The 17770-nt window shown below is 46.4% G+C and overlaps 1 protein-coding gene across 1 annotated transcript; it reads right to left on the bottom strand.

Moving 5' to 3' along the window:
- Positions 1–6882: 6882 nt before the first annotated feature.
- On the bottom strand, positions 6883–15562 carry LOC109461534 (microtubule-associated protein futsch-like). Its single transcript, XM_019757915.1, has 8 exons — positions 15454–15562; positions 14837–14955; positions 14546–14599; positions 13835–13977; positions 13287–13446; positions 12724–12777; positions 12198–12374; positions 6883–11752 (listed from the first exon to the last, which is right to left on the bottom strand). The coding sequence occupies exons 1-8, from the start codon at positions 15521–15523 to the stop codon at positions 6905–6907; spliced, it is 5625 nt and encodes a 1874-aa protein (XP_019613474.1). The 5' UTR covers positions 15524–15562; the 3' UTR covers positions 6883–6904.
- Between the last annotated feature and the right edge of the window lie 2208 nt (positions 15563–17770).

Here is a 17770-nt window from a genome sequence, read left to right as displayed (position 1 = left end):
TTATTACATTCTGTAATTCAGGGGATATATCAGCCCTTGAAACAGTCTGGCACCGAGCCTACAAAGAAGTCTGTACCGAGGCTATTAAAGACAGCCTGTTGCACGTTACGGCTGTCGGCACGATGAAAGCGTTCCAGCCGCCAAGTTTCCGTTCTACGCTAATGCCTCAATCATGGCCAGCCTCTGTTCTCGCCGCCGGACCGCTTTGCTACAACATCAGCGGGCTAGTCACGTCCGTAACGGTCCCTTCAATGGGCCTCCGTTTGCCGGGAATTAATGCTAACTACTCTCCAAGCAGAGCTTAGGCTTATGAAGCAAGTTTATAAACGCAACAAATTGGACTCACCCAAATTTTCGACTGTACAACTCCAGTCTTTGTCAAGGAATGAGCAATCCACCGCTTCCGTGACGTCACGCAGATTACACACGTGACTCCGTGAGTAGTGGATCATAGGTTGCAGAAAGTCTGTGGCGCCCCCCGTCTCTGTTGAGGGATGGTTGTAGTGCCCTGATGTAGATGGCCTATCTATAGCCTATGTAACCCAAGCTCCGGGGGGCTCCCTACATAGTCCGCGGCCGGCTGGATGTTGGGCGGCCGGCAAAAGCGATTTAATCAGCTGGCTAGCCTATCTAATCCCTCGACAGAGACGGGGGGCGCCACAGACCGAACTCTGCCAACCCCCTCCTTCTGTAACAATGGTCCGTCCCGTAAGAATGGACGACGCCGACGGATCGAACCCAGCTGGGTGACCTTGGGTGACCTTTCCGCCTGCCCTTTGCCACACTTTCACCCCCTTTCAACTTCCCGATGCAGAATCCCCAAGCAGAGGTGTGGAGTCGACTTGTTTTGGGACGTGAAAAGAGTAAAAATTGGCTAAATAGACAAAAAGATCTAACATACCAGGAGAGTTGGTTCACTTTAGAGCTACATTCGGGAGGCGGCAAATGATGAACATTATTATATGTACACTGCACGAAATGGCCTCGGATTCAAGCAGATGCGTACCGGGATTTGTCCGTATTTTTCGCAGATACAAGCGGATACTGACGGATCAGAATGGAATCCGCCAGAAAATCCGAAACATCGGTTACTGCAATCCGGAACCTATTCCGTACAAATCCGAAAAACGGGATTCTTATAGTATATATTCCACACAGAATACGCTCGGATTTGCCCGGGATTCGTACAGAAATGACCCCTGACAAATGCGTAACTCAGGATTTGAACTTTAATACCTTCACCATATTCCCATTCAGGATACATTCGGATACGTACAGGCTTAATAGGAGCTCCTGCAACTAAATAATTTATTATCAATACACAGTATAGCCTGAAACATATCGTGTGCAATTACCACTCCTAAGTGGACAGCTATGTCCTTACATTTGGGGTACATAGTTATCCATTTTGCTACCACTTACAAAAACTGTAACAAACATTTCTGTCCAACGTTACCCCCTAACAGTAAGCTATGCCTTTACATTTGAGGTCATAGTAAACAAACAAAAACTGTAATAAACATTTCTGTCCAACGTTACACCCTAACAGTAAGCTATGCCTTTACACTTGAGGTCATAGTAAACAAACAAAAACTGTAATAAACATTATTCTGCCCAAAGTTACCCTAAAATAGTTAGCTATGCGTTTACACTTGGGGTACATATCCATACACAAATCATAGTGAACTAACAAAAAACTGTAACAAACATTTCTGTCCACTGAAAAGTTACCCCCAAAGAGTGAACTTGGGGTACATATTCGTACACAAATCATGGAAAACGTGTTTCACTGGCCTCAGAAAATTCACCAGAAATAATACTGGACCTAAGTTAACATTTAGAAATCCATTGATTCAACTCTAACAAGATTGGATTTTTAGACTTGGAAGTGGAAGAAGGGTCACTGGGCCAGGTACCCTCTTTGTTCACTGCCGTTTTACCTGTTCACTTTAGTATGAAGTTTCAAATTTTTGGTCGAGCTCACTTTTGTATTTTGTAGATTTGGGCAGCCAAAGAATGGCCTTAGTAAAAAAAAGATTTCCATTTTCATCATAAACTGGCTCGTCTGGTGACATGTACTCCGGACAGCTTGAGCTTGAGCCGGTTACTGTATGGTTTCTTCACCTTCAAGGCGATGATCCAGTTTCTGTCGGCACAAAAGCCATTGATCATTTAATACATCATAAGACAGACTAGCAAAACCTTGTCACATACATCCTGGAGGTATAAAAAGGTAAACAAATACACAGGTGACAAAACGTGTCCCATGTCTTTATATAAACGTCTTCGGGATGAGGAGGCTCCGCCTGTAGTACTCCCTGCTGTTTGCAAATTACATTGGTCAGAAAACTTGGGCATCTTCAATGGACTAAAAGTAACATATAACTTGATCAAAATTTCTACCAGACATATAATAAAGGAATTGACAAATCGACTATACCTGAATACAATGAAAATACTGAACACTTTTTTTTTAAACTGCTCCCTATTTTTGTCAAGACGAGATTGGCCCGGCACCAATGCCTATTGACCGTTAGAAAGTATGAACAAGTTGCTACCCTACAAAGACAAGCCCCTAAAAGCCTTTCATCTATAATGTGGAGGGGGCAGGTTAGTTAGAGACATTTTATTATGTTTCTGGCAGCGACATATCAATAACCAAATAGGTACGATAACTGAACTTACCAAACGCCCGATGTGTTGGATCAAGTGCGCAGGGCCGCCGTGCAAGGGGGGGGGGGCGGCCGAAGCTTGCTACACACGTCACTATTCTGTGCGTTTGAATTGACATCACATCCTCCTCCTGTCCAAACACTATCAATCCTGTCCAAACTCGATGACCGATCATGGTAGACTAGTTATGTCATCATGGTATTACGAGAAAAAAGCGATACAAACGCCTGATTTCTCCCTAGTTTTCCCCTACATCGAAGCCAACTTTCCTAACGGTTTTCATTCTAACCGCCAACACGGTACGCATGCGTACGCTAGCTGGCCAATCAGAGGCATCATTTAGACTTTGCATCCTTTTATTGCATGCCTTCCTCAAGAAAGTTACATGTACGTGTTAGGTACCTGATTTATAAGGGATGCAGATTGTTTAAACTCGGAAAGATAGTATTACCCATGCTATATAAGTTTGGTAAATTCCAGATTTCGTGCAAGCGAGATCAGAAAATTTCCTCTTCTGGTATCTTTTTCGGATCTGCGGGATTCGTAATCCATATGAGGTCATATGAATGCCAAGTGGGATCTGTTGGGATCTGTGGAAGTGAATCTGCATCTGGTATCTTTTTCGGATCTTTGAAACTTGGAATCCATAGTAAGAGTCAGTCAAGTGCGAAATTCTGATATTCACAAATTTCTCTGCGTTTCTGGTATCTCTTTCGGATCTGTGGAAGATAGATCCGCAAAATCCCGCTTCTGGTATCGTTTACGGATCTGCAGAACCGTGATCCGTAAAATCCCGCTTCCGGTATCTCTTTCGGATCTGTGGAAGATAGATCCGCAAAATCCCGCTTCTGGTATCGTTTTCGAATCTGCAGAACCGTGATCCGTAAAATCCCGCTTCCGGCATCTCTTTCGGATCTGTGGAAGATAGATCCGTAAAATCCCGCTTCTGGTATCGTTTTCGGATCTGCAGAACCGTGATCCGTAAAATTCTGCTTTTGGTACCTTTATCGGATCTGTGGGACCAGGAATCCATAGCAGTACGAAATTCTGAGATCCGCAAAATCCCGTTGCTGCAAATCACTTTCGGATTTGTGGAAGCGAGATCTGCGAAATCCCGCTTCTGGTATCTTGTTCAGATCTGTGGAAGTGCGATCCGCGAAATCCCGCTTCTGTTATTTTGTTCGGAATCTGCGGGAGAGTCCAAAGCAGCAGTGCCCTGTGGGTTATTTTAGAATCCGTTTAATGCCCGGCAGGCGGATTTGCTGAAATCTGTGGTAGTACATGTATGACGCCATGATGGGTATTTATTGTATCTGTCAGGATCCGAGGCAACTCCAGACTCCCCTAAAAACCGAACTTATAACATATCCGAGAAAGAAGGTTCCTTGCGAATATCAAATTTGTATCTGTGATTTCCTAAAGATCCGGACGTATACGGTGCCGGAATTGTTGGATCTGCAGTGCTACTTCGTATTCTAGTAAGGATTGCGGATTTCTCCGGATTTGCTACGTATCCGTCATGATGCACGATTTCGGATCTTCAGGATTTGCTATAATCCGAGGCCATTTCGTGCAGTGGTAGTTCTTACTCCCCCGGCATGCTACTAGTATCTGTCTATTTAGCCAATTACTACTCTTTCTAGCCGCTTCTGAAGCCTGGTAGAGGCTAACGTATTCCAAGCTGAGTTTTCTTTCATCGGACACGCCATGAGACGTGGAAACCTCCCACCGATTTGTCTGGCTTGCCCTGCGACGAATTACGCAGAAACTGAACAAATTGGGTAAATTATTTGTCAGTTTGAGTCATTTTATACAGGGCGATTCAACTCCTCTGGTATTTATTATTCACACTCTCTGGCATATTTCTACTATATTGCAGTATTTCAGTCGCCAATGAAGCCTGGTCTAGGTTAGGAATCATTGGCAAACCTCCAGAAGGCTGAAGTCAATAGCCTGTATGTATTTGCATAGTTAGAATGCCGGCGGCAGTGTTGTGGTGTCAGCCGATACTGTATTTTGTACATGTCGTGGGTTGACAACATGTCGGGTGTCACTGACCCGTGTGGACTTTCTCTTTTTCCTTGTTTACTTTCACTTTGTTTTCTTGGGAAGTAGACAGGATTGTACGTAAAACTTTGTTCTGGTGTTAGACCAAGGACATTCTACAACAGTGATGGAAGCTCTTTGGTTTAGATTGTTAAGATTTTTGATGCTGTGACAGAACCTCCAAGACAGCTAAATTTTTCTGAGAACACATGCACGACTCTCCTGAATTATGTCCTAAAATTTGAGCAACGTTTATCAATTATTTAAGCTGGCGAAGGTTTTGCACTCACCACTGGTTTTGGGTGTCAAACATACAAGTTCAGTGTCAAAAGTCTTCGCTTTACACCGAAGCCTGGATGCCAGACTGCTTTGAGGCAAAACACAGGTAGTAAAGCACAGGCCAGCTCCTCGGTTCTAGGGTTAGGGTTAGGAGACTGGCATCCAGACGCCTACTACTAGAAGTAGTACTAGTACTGACTACATGCTAGTATTAAAGATTGTGGATATCCCACACTTACCGCTGGTTTTGGAACATACACGTTCAGTGTCAAGCAGTCCTCGCTTTGTGCCGACGGGTCGGGTACGTCCGGACCACCATAGCCGCTCTGCGGGCACACCATCCCGAAGCTCTGGGCGTCAACCTCCCCGGCCAGACTCAGCGGTCTCGGCGGGCGGAACCGCAACCTCCCTACCGGCGGTTCGGCGTAGGGTAGCCCCTTGAAGATGTGGACATCCCGAGTGAGCCCGGCTCCGTTAAACCGTTTGGTGACGCCGCGGATGGTAGCGGTGGCCGTACCGACTACAGGTACGGGGTCCGCTCGGGCGGAGGCGAACCAGGTGCCGAGGAGCAAGGCGGTGAGGATCGGTGACTGTTGCCGGAGCATGGTACTGTACTGTAGTCTCTGACACTTAGCCTGGTAACCAGACCGCCGTGAGCTCAGCGCTATCCCTTCGGCGCCGAGAGCGTTTGGGGCCGCCAACCAGGCCTCAATTTATACCGCGCTTCGGGGGCGTTTTAAGTTTCTTCGCCCACACAACGTTAAAGTCTGGCCCTTTCTTCGCTCACTTTGGGTCGGCGGCAACAGAAAACTGAGTAGTACTTCAGGAAGTCAGCGGATACAGAGAAACCAGCTGGAGATAGGTCCGTGGTATATAACTCGCCTGTGCTTGGTAAAGGCTGGGGTCGAAAAATTACCGCCTAGCCGACCAAAGGTTTGGTACCCAGGCTAAAGTTCGGTGTGGACCCGAGAAGTTTACATGTGCACGCTAAAGACCTAACCTCGCTCCGGGAGCCTGACCGCGTAAACAGCTGGGTAGCCTCGAAATTCAGACCCCTTAGGAGATCTTAGGAAAGCTTCAGTACCGTCTCTTTTCTGCTAAACTTTAGGATCGCTACCATGTACGCTAAAGACCTATTAACCTCACTCCAGGAGGCCTGACCGCGTAAACAGCTGTGTAGCCTCGAAATTCAGACCCCTTAGGAGACCTGGTACAAATTGTGCACGCTAAAGACCTAACCTCACTCTAGGAAGCCTGACAGTCTAAACAGCTGTGTAGCCTCGAAATTCAGACCCCTCAGGATGTCTCCTAAAAGCTCCGTCTTTTTCAAAGGCGAAGGGTTAGGGATCTGGGGTCTGTGTGCCGTTTTACAGGGTGGCGTTGGAGACTTCAAAATATTGAAGTATATTAATATTATTTATAATAATTATCATTATTATTATTATTTTTATAAATATTATTCTTGAAAGCAAAAAAAAGGAAGGACAATCACGACTAAGAAGATTTTTGCACTTCTTGGTTCCTCTTGTGTATTTGCCAAGAAGCTATATGTTCACATGTATTCTTTGCTCAAATCTTTCATTAAGCACTTGCCATACTTTTTGTCATCATCATCATCATACAGTGTATCTGTTACAATTATTGTGCGATTAAGTTAGACTTAACTTGACTAAAGACGTGGATAGTACAATCAAGGAGCTTCAAATTGATTTTTAACCTCCTCGGTACAACAGAAGCCCGTTTAACGGTTCAACTGCCCTTCTTAATCGACCCACACATTTGTATGGGTATTATAAGCAGTATATAGGCAAACCCACGTTGATATTGCCATATTATTATATTGATTTTTCTGGCCAAGAAATACAGTAACTCTGTTTCTTTCTTTCGTTGCTAGAACCTGCAGTACCTAATTACGGCGCCCTCTCGGCAGGCGGCGCTTTTTGGCCATGGCCATGGCCATCTCGCGCAGTTTCGCGAGATTTCGGTGTTTTCCCGCCTTCACAGCTTTTCCGAACAGAGACTTCGGTTTTGCCGACATCTTCAGACCTGTCTTTGTCTTCGTTTCCTTGTCAAGTTTGGTTTTATTTTCCTTCTTCACGTCAGCAGCATTGGACAAGAGTCCAGTCAGCTTCTTCTCGGTACTTATTACTTTCTTCTTATCTTCCATGGTCAGAAGAACTTCCTTGGAGATCTTGCCCTTGGTGCCTTTGTCACTAATCTTGTTCTTCCGGGCAAGATCCTTTGGCAGAGGGCGAACTGGTGACTTCTCTTCCTTTCCGACGCTCAAAACTTCTTCCTCGAGGAATTCGTCCGAGCTCTTCATTACCTTTTCCTTGGAGAGATAGTAAGGAGGTATTTTGGACGTCCTGTCGGAACTTTGGGGGTGTTCTTTGTCGGGTTTTCCTTGTAGGGCTGTGTTGCGTGCCATAAAAGCTCCCTGTAGAAAAGGCGAAGCTGGCTTTAAACCCTTGTTCTCTGCACTGCGCTCCGTTTCCTTCTCCTTACTGAATAATTCTTCTGGGCTCCTTATCTTATCACCTCCACTGTTCACGTCTTCAGGGTCTTCTTGGGATGTCTTAGCAACTCCGTCTGTAAGAAGGTTGTTCTTGATCTTGAGGATTTTATGTTTCTTAGCTTCCTTGTGGGCTTCATCGGAGCTCCTCAGCTTGCCCTCTTCAGAAAGGTAATAAGATGTCTTCTTGACGCTGGTTGCGTCTCCTTTCAGGTGTTTATGCTCGTCTGGTTGTTCTTGTGATTTTGGTGCCTTGATGCCGTGTGCTTTCAGATGTGACTGCGCGATGCCGGCAGCAATGAGAGCTTTACGCTGAACCTTCTCCGCGGCTGCAGCTTTCTGTGACAGCGACACTCTCACATGTTCCACCTCGTTGCCTTCTCCCTCGAGCTCATTTTCCTTTTCGTCGTCATTTTCTGGTCCTTGTAGCTGATCATGAGTTATCCTAGCTTCTGTCTTTGCATTCTTGGTTGTCATGCTGTCGTCAGCCGGCTTCTGTGACGCTCTCACGTTGACTTCTCCCTCATTTTTCTTTTCGTCAAGTTCTGTCTCTTGAAATTGAGTTGTCCTAGTTTCTATCTTTCCATTCTTGGTCGGCGTGCTGTCAGCCGGCTTCTGTGGCAGCAATTCTTCGGCAGGGGCTACGTTGTCCTCCTCCTCTTTTCCTGTTTCGTCTGACTTCTCGTCTTGCTGTTCTTCTTCAAGTCCTTGCAGATGCGCTAGTGTAGCTTTTATGTTCGCAAGTCTGGTCAGCGGGTCCCCCTCCTTTGTCTCGCCGACGTCTTCGTCTTCTTGGTCGTTTTGGTCGTCGTTTGTGCCTTCCTCAGTGTCGTGACCTGTCTTGATGTGTTCTTCAGCACGTTGTGCGCTTTCTTGACTTGTCTTCAAGGATAGATCATCCTCGTCTTCCATCAAGGAGTCTTTGAACTTTCGCTCGTCTTGATCTTGAGGATTTATGACAGATTGTGCCTTATCCACGTCGCCCAGGATCTGTGACTCTTCCGTGAGATTTTCTTCGTTCTGATCCTCTTCCTTGTTCTCAGCCAAGGATTCCTCTGGCCCTTTGCTAAGATCTTCGCCAGACTCCTTCCTAGTTTGCTCGCCTTTCCCAGTTCCGCCCAGATGCTCCTCAGGCTCCGCAACTGCTAAGTTCAGACCCTCAACAGACTCAACCTTCTTAAACTGCACCTTTCCCTCGTCCTCTTCTATATTTCCTCCAGCCTCCTCTCTGGTCCTTTCTTCTTCCGTATCTTTCACAGCGTCTTGTGTGTCCTGATTTTCGTCTATTTCTTCCTCTACCTTTGCTTCTGAAGATTCTCCAGCCGTTTCTTCCTCCATGTCGTCTTTCCCGTTTTCTTGGTTACCCGATTCTTCGGCTATTTTGGCCTGGACGACGCTTAGAACTTCAGGTGGCAACATCTCCTTTGCTTCTTCAAGAGCCTCCTCTTTTTCTTCCTCGGATCCATCCTTCATTTTCTTCACAACCTTCGCCAGAGCCGCCATCCTTTGCATCAGCTTGATCTTCTCCACAATGCTGTTAGTTTCAGCTTCCGCAGTATCTTCTGTGAGTTCCTCTTTGGCAGATCTAGATCCTTCGGCGTTTTCGGCATCTCCTGCAACAGGGCCGCTCGAGTCTGTGTTTACCTCAGGCTCCAGATCGCCAATGTCTTTTCCTTGGAATTCTTGCGTTTCTTCTGGAGTAGGGTCGTCCTTTTCTTGTTCGTGCGCTCTCTCTTCTGCCTCCTGACGAATCTTCCCTATAGTTTCCATGATTGCCTGTTGAGCCTGGCTTCTGCTTTCCAAGTTGTTGTCTTCCAATTTTTCCTCCTCCGTCTTTGCAATCGCTTCCTCGGAGTTCAGCTGCTTCTTCTGGTTTGAGGCAGCTGCTTGGAGTTCTGCCACCGTATCCAAGACCCTCTTTGCCTTCTCTTTACTACTTTGCTCCTTCTGCTCTGAAGCAGCTGCTTGGAGTTCTGCCATCGTGTCTAAGACCCTCTTTGCCTTCTCTTCCTTACTTTGATCCTTCAATGCCTCATCCTGTGGCTTGTTGTTGGCAATCTGGTCTACACTGCCTATGTCGTCCACAATATTGTTTTCCTTCTGACTGTCTTCTAACCCATTCTTACTTGCTTCATCACTAGCCATGTGCTTAAGCTTTCGTAACTCGTTGACTTGTTGCAGAACATTGAAGGCGTTTTGATCTGAATCAACCTTTCCGTCCTGGCTTGGAGCAGGTTTTGGTGCTTCTTTGTTGTTTTCCTGCTCCGTGTTTTCTGCGCTCACAGTCGGGTCAGCAGTATCCAGCGCCTTAGCCACCTGACCCGCTGCTTCTATACTGGCAGAACTCTCTTCGTACCCTTTTGCGAACTCCATCGCGTTCCTGATCGCTGTCATGACTTGAAGTTCCTTCTCTTTGTTTTCGGGTGTCAGGGGCGGTTGTTTAGACTCAGTAGTAGGCTCTGCAGTCTTAGCTTCTTCACTGGCCGGAGTTTCTTGCCTCCCCTCCTTAGCTATTGCTACTGCCTTCTTTATCGCTTCCTCCAAAGCTCTCGCAGCTTCTTCCTCGTCATGGGACGTCGGCTCCTCCTCGTTGACAGCTTTTGGAGCAGAATTGTCGTTGGCAATCTCTAGGTTTCCTTCCTCATTGTTTTTGGGCGTATCATCTGCTTCTATACTTGCAGGTTGTTTCTTACGCCCATTTGCCAACTCCGTAGCATGCTTTATCGCTTGGATGACTTGGAGTTTCTTCTCAGTGCTTTCCGGTGTCAATGCAGGTTTTAAGCCTTCCGAGGCCTCTGTGTTTTCCTCCTGTGCCAGCACAGCGTTTGTCTCTTTCTCTTGGGCGGCTTCTGAAGGAGCAGGAACTGCGTTTTCGGTATCCCCTTCATCTGATGTGCTGCTCGACTCCTCCTGACCAGTTACCTCAGACTCCTCGGTTTGTTTCTTGGCCATCTCTTGCATCAGTCGAATCTTTTCCTCAAGGTTGATTGCTTCGGCTGCTCCAGCGTCTGTACTGGCCGACGTGTCTTGCTGTGCTTTTGCGATCGCCATAGCCTTCATGATCGCGCCTAAAGCTTTCGCCGGACCGTCGCTCTTGGTAGCAGTCTCTTCGTTCGCATCAGCAGTAGTTTGGTCTTTCTCACTTAAGCTTGACTGGAGGATAATTTTCGGGGATTCTTCCATGGTGGGTCCTCCTTTTCCTGCTTCTTTGCTTTGTCTGGCGTCCGTCTTGTGGTCTTCGGAGTCTTCCTCTGTTGGATTAGCGTCGTCGGATGTTGTTTTATCTCCTGTTACCAGTCGTCCCGACTCTCTAAGACTCTCCTTTCTAAGGGAGGACAGGGTGGAATGTTCGGCTGGTCTTGCGACATCATCATCAGGCTCAGCTGGTGACTCATGAATTGATGGTCTTTCTGGTGCTTTTCCTTCGGTTTGTCCTGGGTTCTCTTCGCGGGCTCCTGATCCCTCTTTCTGCTTTTCTTCATCGGAAGCTTTGTCCTCTTTGTTCACCGGGTGTAACCGTCCCGACTGTCGGAGCTTTTCTCGTACAAGCGGGGACGGGGAGGGCCGTTCGGCTGTTTCCACGGCATCTTTGTCCATGTCGCCTTGTTCTTGATCTAACTTGGACTTAATGACGCTCAGAACTTCAGGTGGCAACACCTCCTTGGCTTCTTCAAGAGCCTCCTCTTTTTCTTCTTCGGATCCCTCCTTCATTTTCTTCATCATCTTTGCCAGCGCCGCCATCCTTTGCATCATCTGGATCTTCTCTACAATACTGCTTGCTGCAGCTGCCCCAGCATCATCTAAATCCGCTTGAGCGTCTGAAGTAGGATCGACATTTTCGGAAGAGGAAACCTTTGCCAACGCCGCCATCTTTTGCATCATTTGAATCTTCTCTACAACGCTGTTTGCTGCAGCTGCCCCTGCATCTTCTGAGTTTTCCTCTTGTGCCAGCACAGCGTTTGTCTCTTTCTCTTCGGCGGCTTGTGAAGGAGCAGGAACTGCGTTTTCGGCATCCCCTTCATCTAATGTGCTGCTTGACGACACCTGACCAGTTACCTCAGACTCCTCGGCTTCTTTCTTGGCCATTTCTTGCATCAGTCGAATCTTCTCCACAAGGCTGCTTGCTTTGGCTGCCCCAGCATCTTCCTTGCCTTCCTCTTGAGGGGCTGTTTCCGGAGTAGGATCAGCTTTTGCCTCAGACTCCTCCGCTTGCTTCTTGGTGTTATCGAGTTCTTCGCCGACCTGGTGGCGACACAAAGACGGCCGTTAGAAGACGTTCCATGACTGGTGGCATCTTTAAGAACCAAGGGGGCAGTTCACAAGACTTTTTCTCTGTGCTCAACAGTGGTGGTTTAAAAATAAGTCATAACGTCTTCGTTCATGAACTTGAGGTACGTCCCAGATTTAAAATGACAAGACCAAAGAAGCACACGAGGCATTCGTGCTCTAATTCACATCTTTATTTCTATATGTATTATGTTGACGTCGCAGGAAGCGAGCTTGAGGGTATACTACACAATCGCCTCATCTGACATCTGCTTGGAGATAACTGACTCATGAGAATGAATTTATCTGCTGTTTTTCCTTTTCTACGAGATGTTAAATGAACGCAATTCAGAAGTACTAATGTATATACTTCTGCATGGCTGGTTGAATCTTAACAAAGTTTGATGTTTGAGGTTTATACCGGATGCGGGTTGCGGCCGTGGACGCTCTCCTGGTGTTTCTGGTGCTTGTGGACCTCATGCCCGCTGCCCCTGCTGGCCTCCTCAGCCTTAGCGTGTTCCACACCCTGCAGGGTTTGCTTCAGACCGTGGTGGAGGGACTCGCTGTGTTTTCCAGTCAGCACGCCTGGGTAAGGGTGCTAGAGACGAGGACACAAAAGACAAAACACAAACAATTCAATCGTCAAAAAGTTTCAGCAGGTTGGTGAATAGCAAAATACTTCATGTAGAACTAGAACCACCTGCTGAACAAGAGTCAACATTTCGACGACCGTCTGTCTTCTTCATCATGTTGGTGAATGATTGAATAGCAAAGTACTATAGTCTCAATCACTTATTTAACAAGACCCGACGTTTCATTGACCGTCTGTCATCTTCATCGGGCTTGGTCGATTTAATAATAGGACAGTGCACACGAACCAGCCATTCGAAGGCTGACCGTGTTTTCCATTAAATCAACTGTCTGAATCACAGTCAGAAGACACAAACCTCGTGACCCTTCTCCTCTTCTGGATCCACCATTGGAGCATGTCCTTCGTGGGCCTGGGAAGGAGGGAAAGGGGGGAATGGAATCAGCAAGAATGCAAGCGGGTCTGCATAGGGGTCGTACCGTCAACGCTCTATGCTAATCTCCGAAAGTGGCTACTTATAATAACGTTACGTAATTTCGACAGGCTGACTTGACTTAACGAGTGGTTCAGGCAACAACTGGGCTACATGGATGGAGGCTGACGAACAAGTGTATATGTATTACGTCCTCCATGGTTTACAAATAAAAGATAAGTCAAGCATTATGTGGATTTTTTGTTATTTTATACTCTGTTTCAATGTTCTTTTATGTTTGTCTGTCACTTATAATAACTCTGTATATGACGTCACGGGTGTTTTGGTCGCCATATTGGTGTCCATATTAGCATATCAGGGAATCGCACATCACAACAGGACCAACATGTCTGATAACGTTCATTGCTATGATACCTTCGTGATTGACATAAATATTCGAAGATATTAGATTAATCAGATAAGTGAATATGCTAATGAAGTGTGCTTACGTCATGTCGGCTCCCAGACTGCACCGCGTTGTGTCCCCGGAGGAAGTCGGGCACCATGTCCGCCGCGTCGCCTCTCGGGTCTTCTCGCGAGATCTCGCTCACGTGACGCATCACCTCCTGCATCTTCATCACATTGTCCACGTGACTGCTGCGTCCGTACCTGGTGGGTAAGGAGGTATGTTGAATCCAGAACCATACCTGAGGAAATCCACGTTCTTGGATATATGGAGGCTCCGGCATGGTTCTGGATAGTCCAGGCGTATCCAGAACCGTGCCTGGTTCTAACCCTGCTTGACTTCTAACCCTAATACCTTCAGGCATAGAATTAGATGGGCACATTTGGATACAATAAGGTATTTTGTTAACAGGCTATAGAGTCCACCGTCGACGTCATCTCTACATACTAAATACTGCAGGCAAATGTAATTCATTCAAAGTAAAACAGGTGTTTCATTCATTCATTCGTTTATCCATTCATTCATTTCCTCACCCAAACATGACGGAGTATCAATTAAAAGAAATGTCTTTTTCACGACAAGAAAAATCACCTTGCGATGTAACCTTCGACCTGCTGTTCGGGCTGCCGGAAGTGCTGTGACGACACACGCTCCAGGTCGGCAGGCTTCACGGCCGTGACGTCACTTCCGCTGGGACGGAGGAGCTTGCTCAGGACCGGGTTGCTTCGCGCGTTCTGAGGGAACAGACCATAATATTTTCAGCCACGTGACAGGGACGTCATCTAGCGTCCGCCATGTTGGTAGGTCAAACTCGTCTGCTGAGCCTTTATGTATGACGTCATCATTCATTTTCCGACGCCATATCCTGTGCACTGGCCGCCATCTTGGATCCACTTACTCCACCTCCAACATGGCGACTAAACTTGTGACAGAATGGTGACGTCGGCCCTACAGTAGGACGTGTATGGCGACGTAACAGCCCCACCTAGCGGCGCGAATAGTTTCACCAGGTTGGTAAATTACTAGTACATGTACTGAGTATTGCAAATTGGGGTTGCCTTGTACACAACCATATGGTATTTACCTGCCAACTCAGTTTCAGCCAGCTTCCATTCGTAAGGCGTCAATCTAGAGTACTTCTCCAATCCGGCGCAAGGTGTCGCTTTTACGTCCTTGTATGTACCAATAGATGTATACAGACTGAGATCAATGCACGAACAGATGCCATCCACAAAATCAATTTCGTGGGCCAGAAACGGTGCATTGTACTTATATTTCTACTCGCTAAATTCGCATATTTACCTCATGTTGTTTCTTCTCGGTCTTTTCTTCGTCGGCCTTCAAGTTTGTGGCAACCTGTAAGATAGATATCTACATGTAGAGGGTAAAAAGGCAGTCATGAAGTAGAAAATAACAAATAAAAATACATATAATACAGGTTAAGAACAATACATAAAAACATACATACTGCAACAAACCTACGTTGTGTTCACTTCACATGCCCTGTATTGTCTTACAAGCTCGTCAGTTGTTTGAAAAGAGTAGATTCAATTTCTAAATTGAACTTAAAATTCAACTTATGATCAACGATACCTTCTGCTCCACGTATTTCACCCAGTCCTTCGGTTTGAGCGAGTCCGCAGGGTTTTCAATTCCCGCCTTTTTCTCCAGAAAACTGTCCACGAGGGCTGTCTTCTTATCCGACTTCGCGTCTTCACGGCAAGAAAAGAAGGAAAAACAAGTTACTAGTAGTAACACTAACAGTTACTCAAGCAACTGGATAGATTTTGACGTTTCGGGTAGCATCCACCATCTAGCCTCTACCAGGCTTCGGGAGGCGACTGGAAAGAGTAGAAATCGGCCAGAGAGATAACATGCCGGGGGAGTTTGCCGCTCGGTCCTCTCCCAGCAGATAAACTCCCCTGGCATGTTGTCTCTCTATTAGGCCGATTTCTACTCTTTAGCCTCTAGCCTGGTAGAGGCTATCCACTATCCCCCATCTGTCAGCGGCGAAAAGAAGTGGATTGTGCCTGTAATATGTATATCTAACCTACATGTAAAATCTGTGGATAAAGCCATACGGTTTAGTACTTTGATAAACTGTCAAAAAGGCATTGTATATGGATTAAAATTATGCTTTGGCTTAAATCGCTACTTAAAATTATGCTTGGCTTAAACCGCTACTTAAAAAGTGTGCAGAAAGAACTTACTCTTTGGATGTAAGTTTGCCGATGTACAGCTTAGGAGAACAGCCAACGTCAGGAATATTCCCAACTTCATTTTTTTTTTTCAAAATCCCCCGAGCGGCACTAGCGAAAATCGTGCCACTCAGTCTTGTTGTGGAGTAATGACGGCTTTTTTTCTGTACAATTTGAAATGGACCAGTCTATTTCTTGCGGGTAATTTACTAAAAAAAGGCATCAGTGTTCATTACATTATTCGCAATAAAAGACGCTTGAGTTGCGCTGTGGGCATGGGAAAAATACTGTTACGAATTGTTGCACATATATGTAAATAAAACGTGGCCCTTAGAATTAGATTTCATGATAGAAAAAAATTAGTTTTTTGATGTCACCCCATTTTTATGATCCTGATGGCTGGTCCTGTCCTTGTCATAAGAAGATGTTCATGTATTGATTGACGGCAAGCTGCCACGTCCGCAGTGATTCACGTCAGTACCCGTGCAGGCAGAACTAGCTCAATTCTGTGGACACATCAGCACCGCGCGCATTGATTTTGACTCGTTTCGTGAAATACGCAACAAGAAATGCGCATGATGAAACTATGACGCTTTTTTTTTTCAGTGGATTCGGCCCAAAACGCTAGGTGTATGGTTTGCTTGCAAGCTTGAGTTGGCCGATAGAGTTAGCCTGGGTACCATCCGATTTTTAAACGGGACATACCCCTCACCCCCCCCCTCCCAAAAATGAATGAACCCTGGTCGCACCTAGAGGGTCTGCAGATGAGGCTACCTTGCCACCAAATTTGTTGTTCACACTGATGTGAACCATAATATGAAAATCATTCGGCCCCTCATTCATTGTATGCTCACTTGTAACAGCTGTTTTCCCGCTCGAAAACACCTTTTGTCTGTGACCTTCTTTCTTTTCTTTCGAACTCAAGTCACCACCAAATAAGGGCTTTTTATCAGACGACATTTCCGATAGTATAAGAATGACGTCATAAAAGAACACAGACATTGACCTTTACTGCCCAAAGGGTGTGACGTCACAATATGTCCCACTATATAGTTTATTATGACATCACTCACTCACTCACTCACTCACTCACTCACTCACTCTCTTTCTCTCTCCACAATTATTTACGTGGTGAAAAGTATTTCACTGTGAACGTCTTGGGAGCAGATTACGAATTTCGCGCGTTTGCATGAACCAATCAGCTAGGTTCTACCAAAAGCGAGCCAGTTTCTCCACCCCAAAAGATCATTCTTCATTCCAGTCACGGGTCTGACAGGCACTGCCTATTTTGGGCAACTAAGGCGTTCACCACGCGCATTGGTACCGTCACCAGATCCCCCGGCCAAACTTGTTTATTGATTCCGTCCACCTCCGCGTGTCGTGTAAACAAAGTAGTCCCACCCGTAAAACCCCTCACTACACCCACTCCACACAACTAATACAGGCAGTTTCAAAAGAAAACATAAAGAGTTGTACTAGGTTAACTTTTATGAGGAAAAAGAAGAAGTTTGAGTGAGGAGTTTGTGAAATTTGGTGTGATGTCAGACGATAGGATGTGTGTGGAGCCCGTGCTAGCATGCCGGGAATCCCCGTGCGTCTGTGGCGCGCTCCCGCACGGTGAGTGTTTTCTGAATATTATTTTGTGATAAAATTTTCGAGGGAAACGCGCCGAACACAGCGAAAAACCGCCTGCCTCCCCAGATTGCACCTCTCTGCTTGCAAAATGCAGTCGTTGCGTTATTTCGGGGTTGCAGGCGCCCGGCGCGTTTTCCCAAAGCGGCACAAAGTGCGTAGGTGCCACGGGCGGGCCCCAGGTCACGTAAAGCCTGCGCAGCTCGGTAAAATCGGCCCAGAAAAGCCGCCGAGTTTTCGGCGCTGTCTCGGTCCTAGCCTAGCCGAGCTGGCGGCCAATTTCTAGCGGGTTTTTGCACTCGTCTGGTTCCAAATCCGGACAGGGTGGTTGGTGGGCGGGTGGGGGCGAATTCGGGGGCCTACCAGGACAATTACTGTGGCGTCTAAGCCAGTATTTTTGCATAAAATTTTTGTACTGCCGACAGCGATCAGCGGCCGTGTTTCATTATTTTTCGCCCTCCCCCTTGAAACTTCCTAAAGCTATCGTATGTAGAGTTACTGAGGGGGCAGTTGGGTGTTTCTATAGCGATTTTAAGGCTGTTAAAAGACATAATTTGACGTGAATATTGGATAATATTTGCTCACATAGCGTCGTTTTATCACGAAGCCATCAGCTACGTCAAAAAGGGGCCCCTTGGCAACTCGCATTTTGTCGTCTGACAAACTTTGTAGAACTTCCTAGCCATCTTTCCCCCTC

The sequence above is a fragment of the Branchiostoma belcheri genome, unplaced genomic scaffold, assembly GCF_001625305.1.
Source record: "Branchiostoma belcheri isolate BF01 breed outbred unplaced genomic scaffold, Haploidv18h27 scaffold94, whole genome shotgun sequence".
In the NCBI taxonomy this organism is placed as follows: Eukaryota; Metazoa; Chordata; class Leptocardii; order Amphioxiformes; family Branchiostomatidae; genus Branchiostoma; species Branchiostoma belcheri.
The sequence above is the reverse complement of the archived record's forward strand: the minus strand, read 5'-3'. Positions and strand labels throughout refer to the sequence as shown.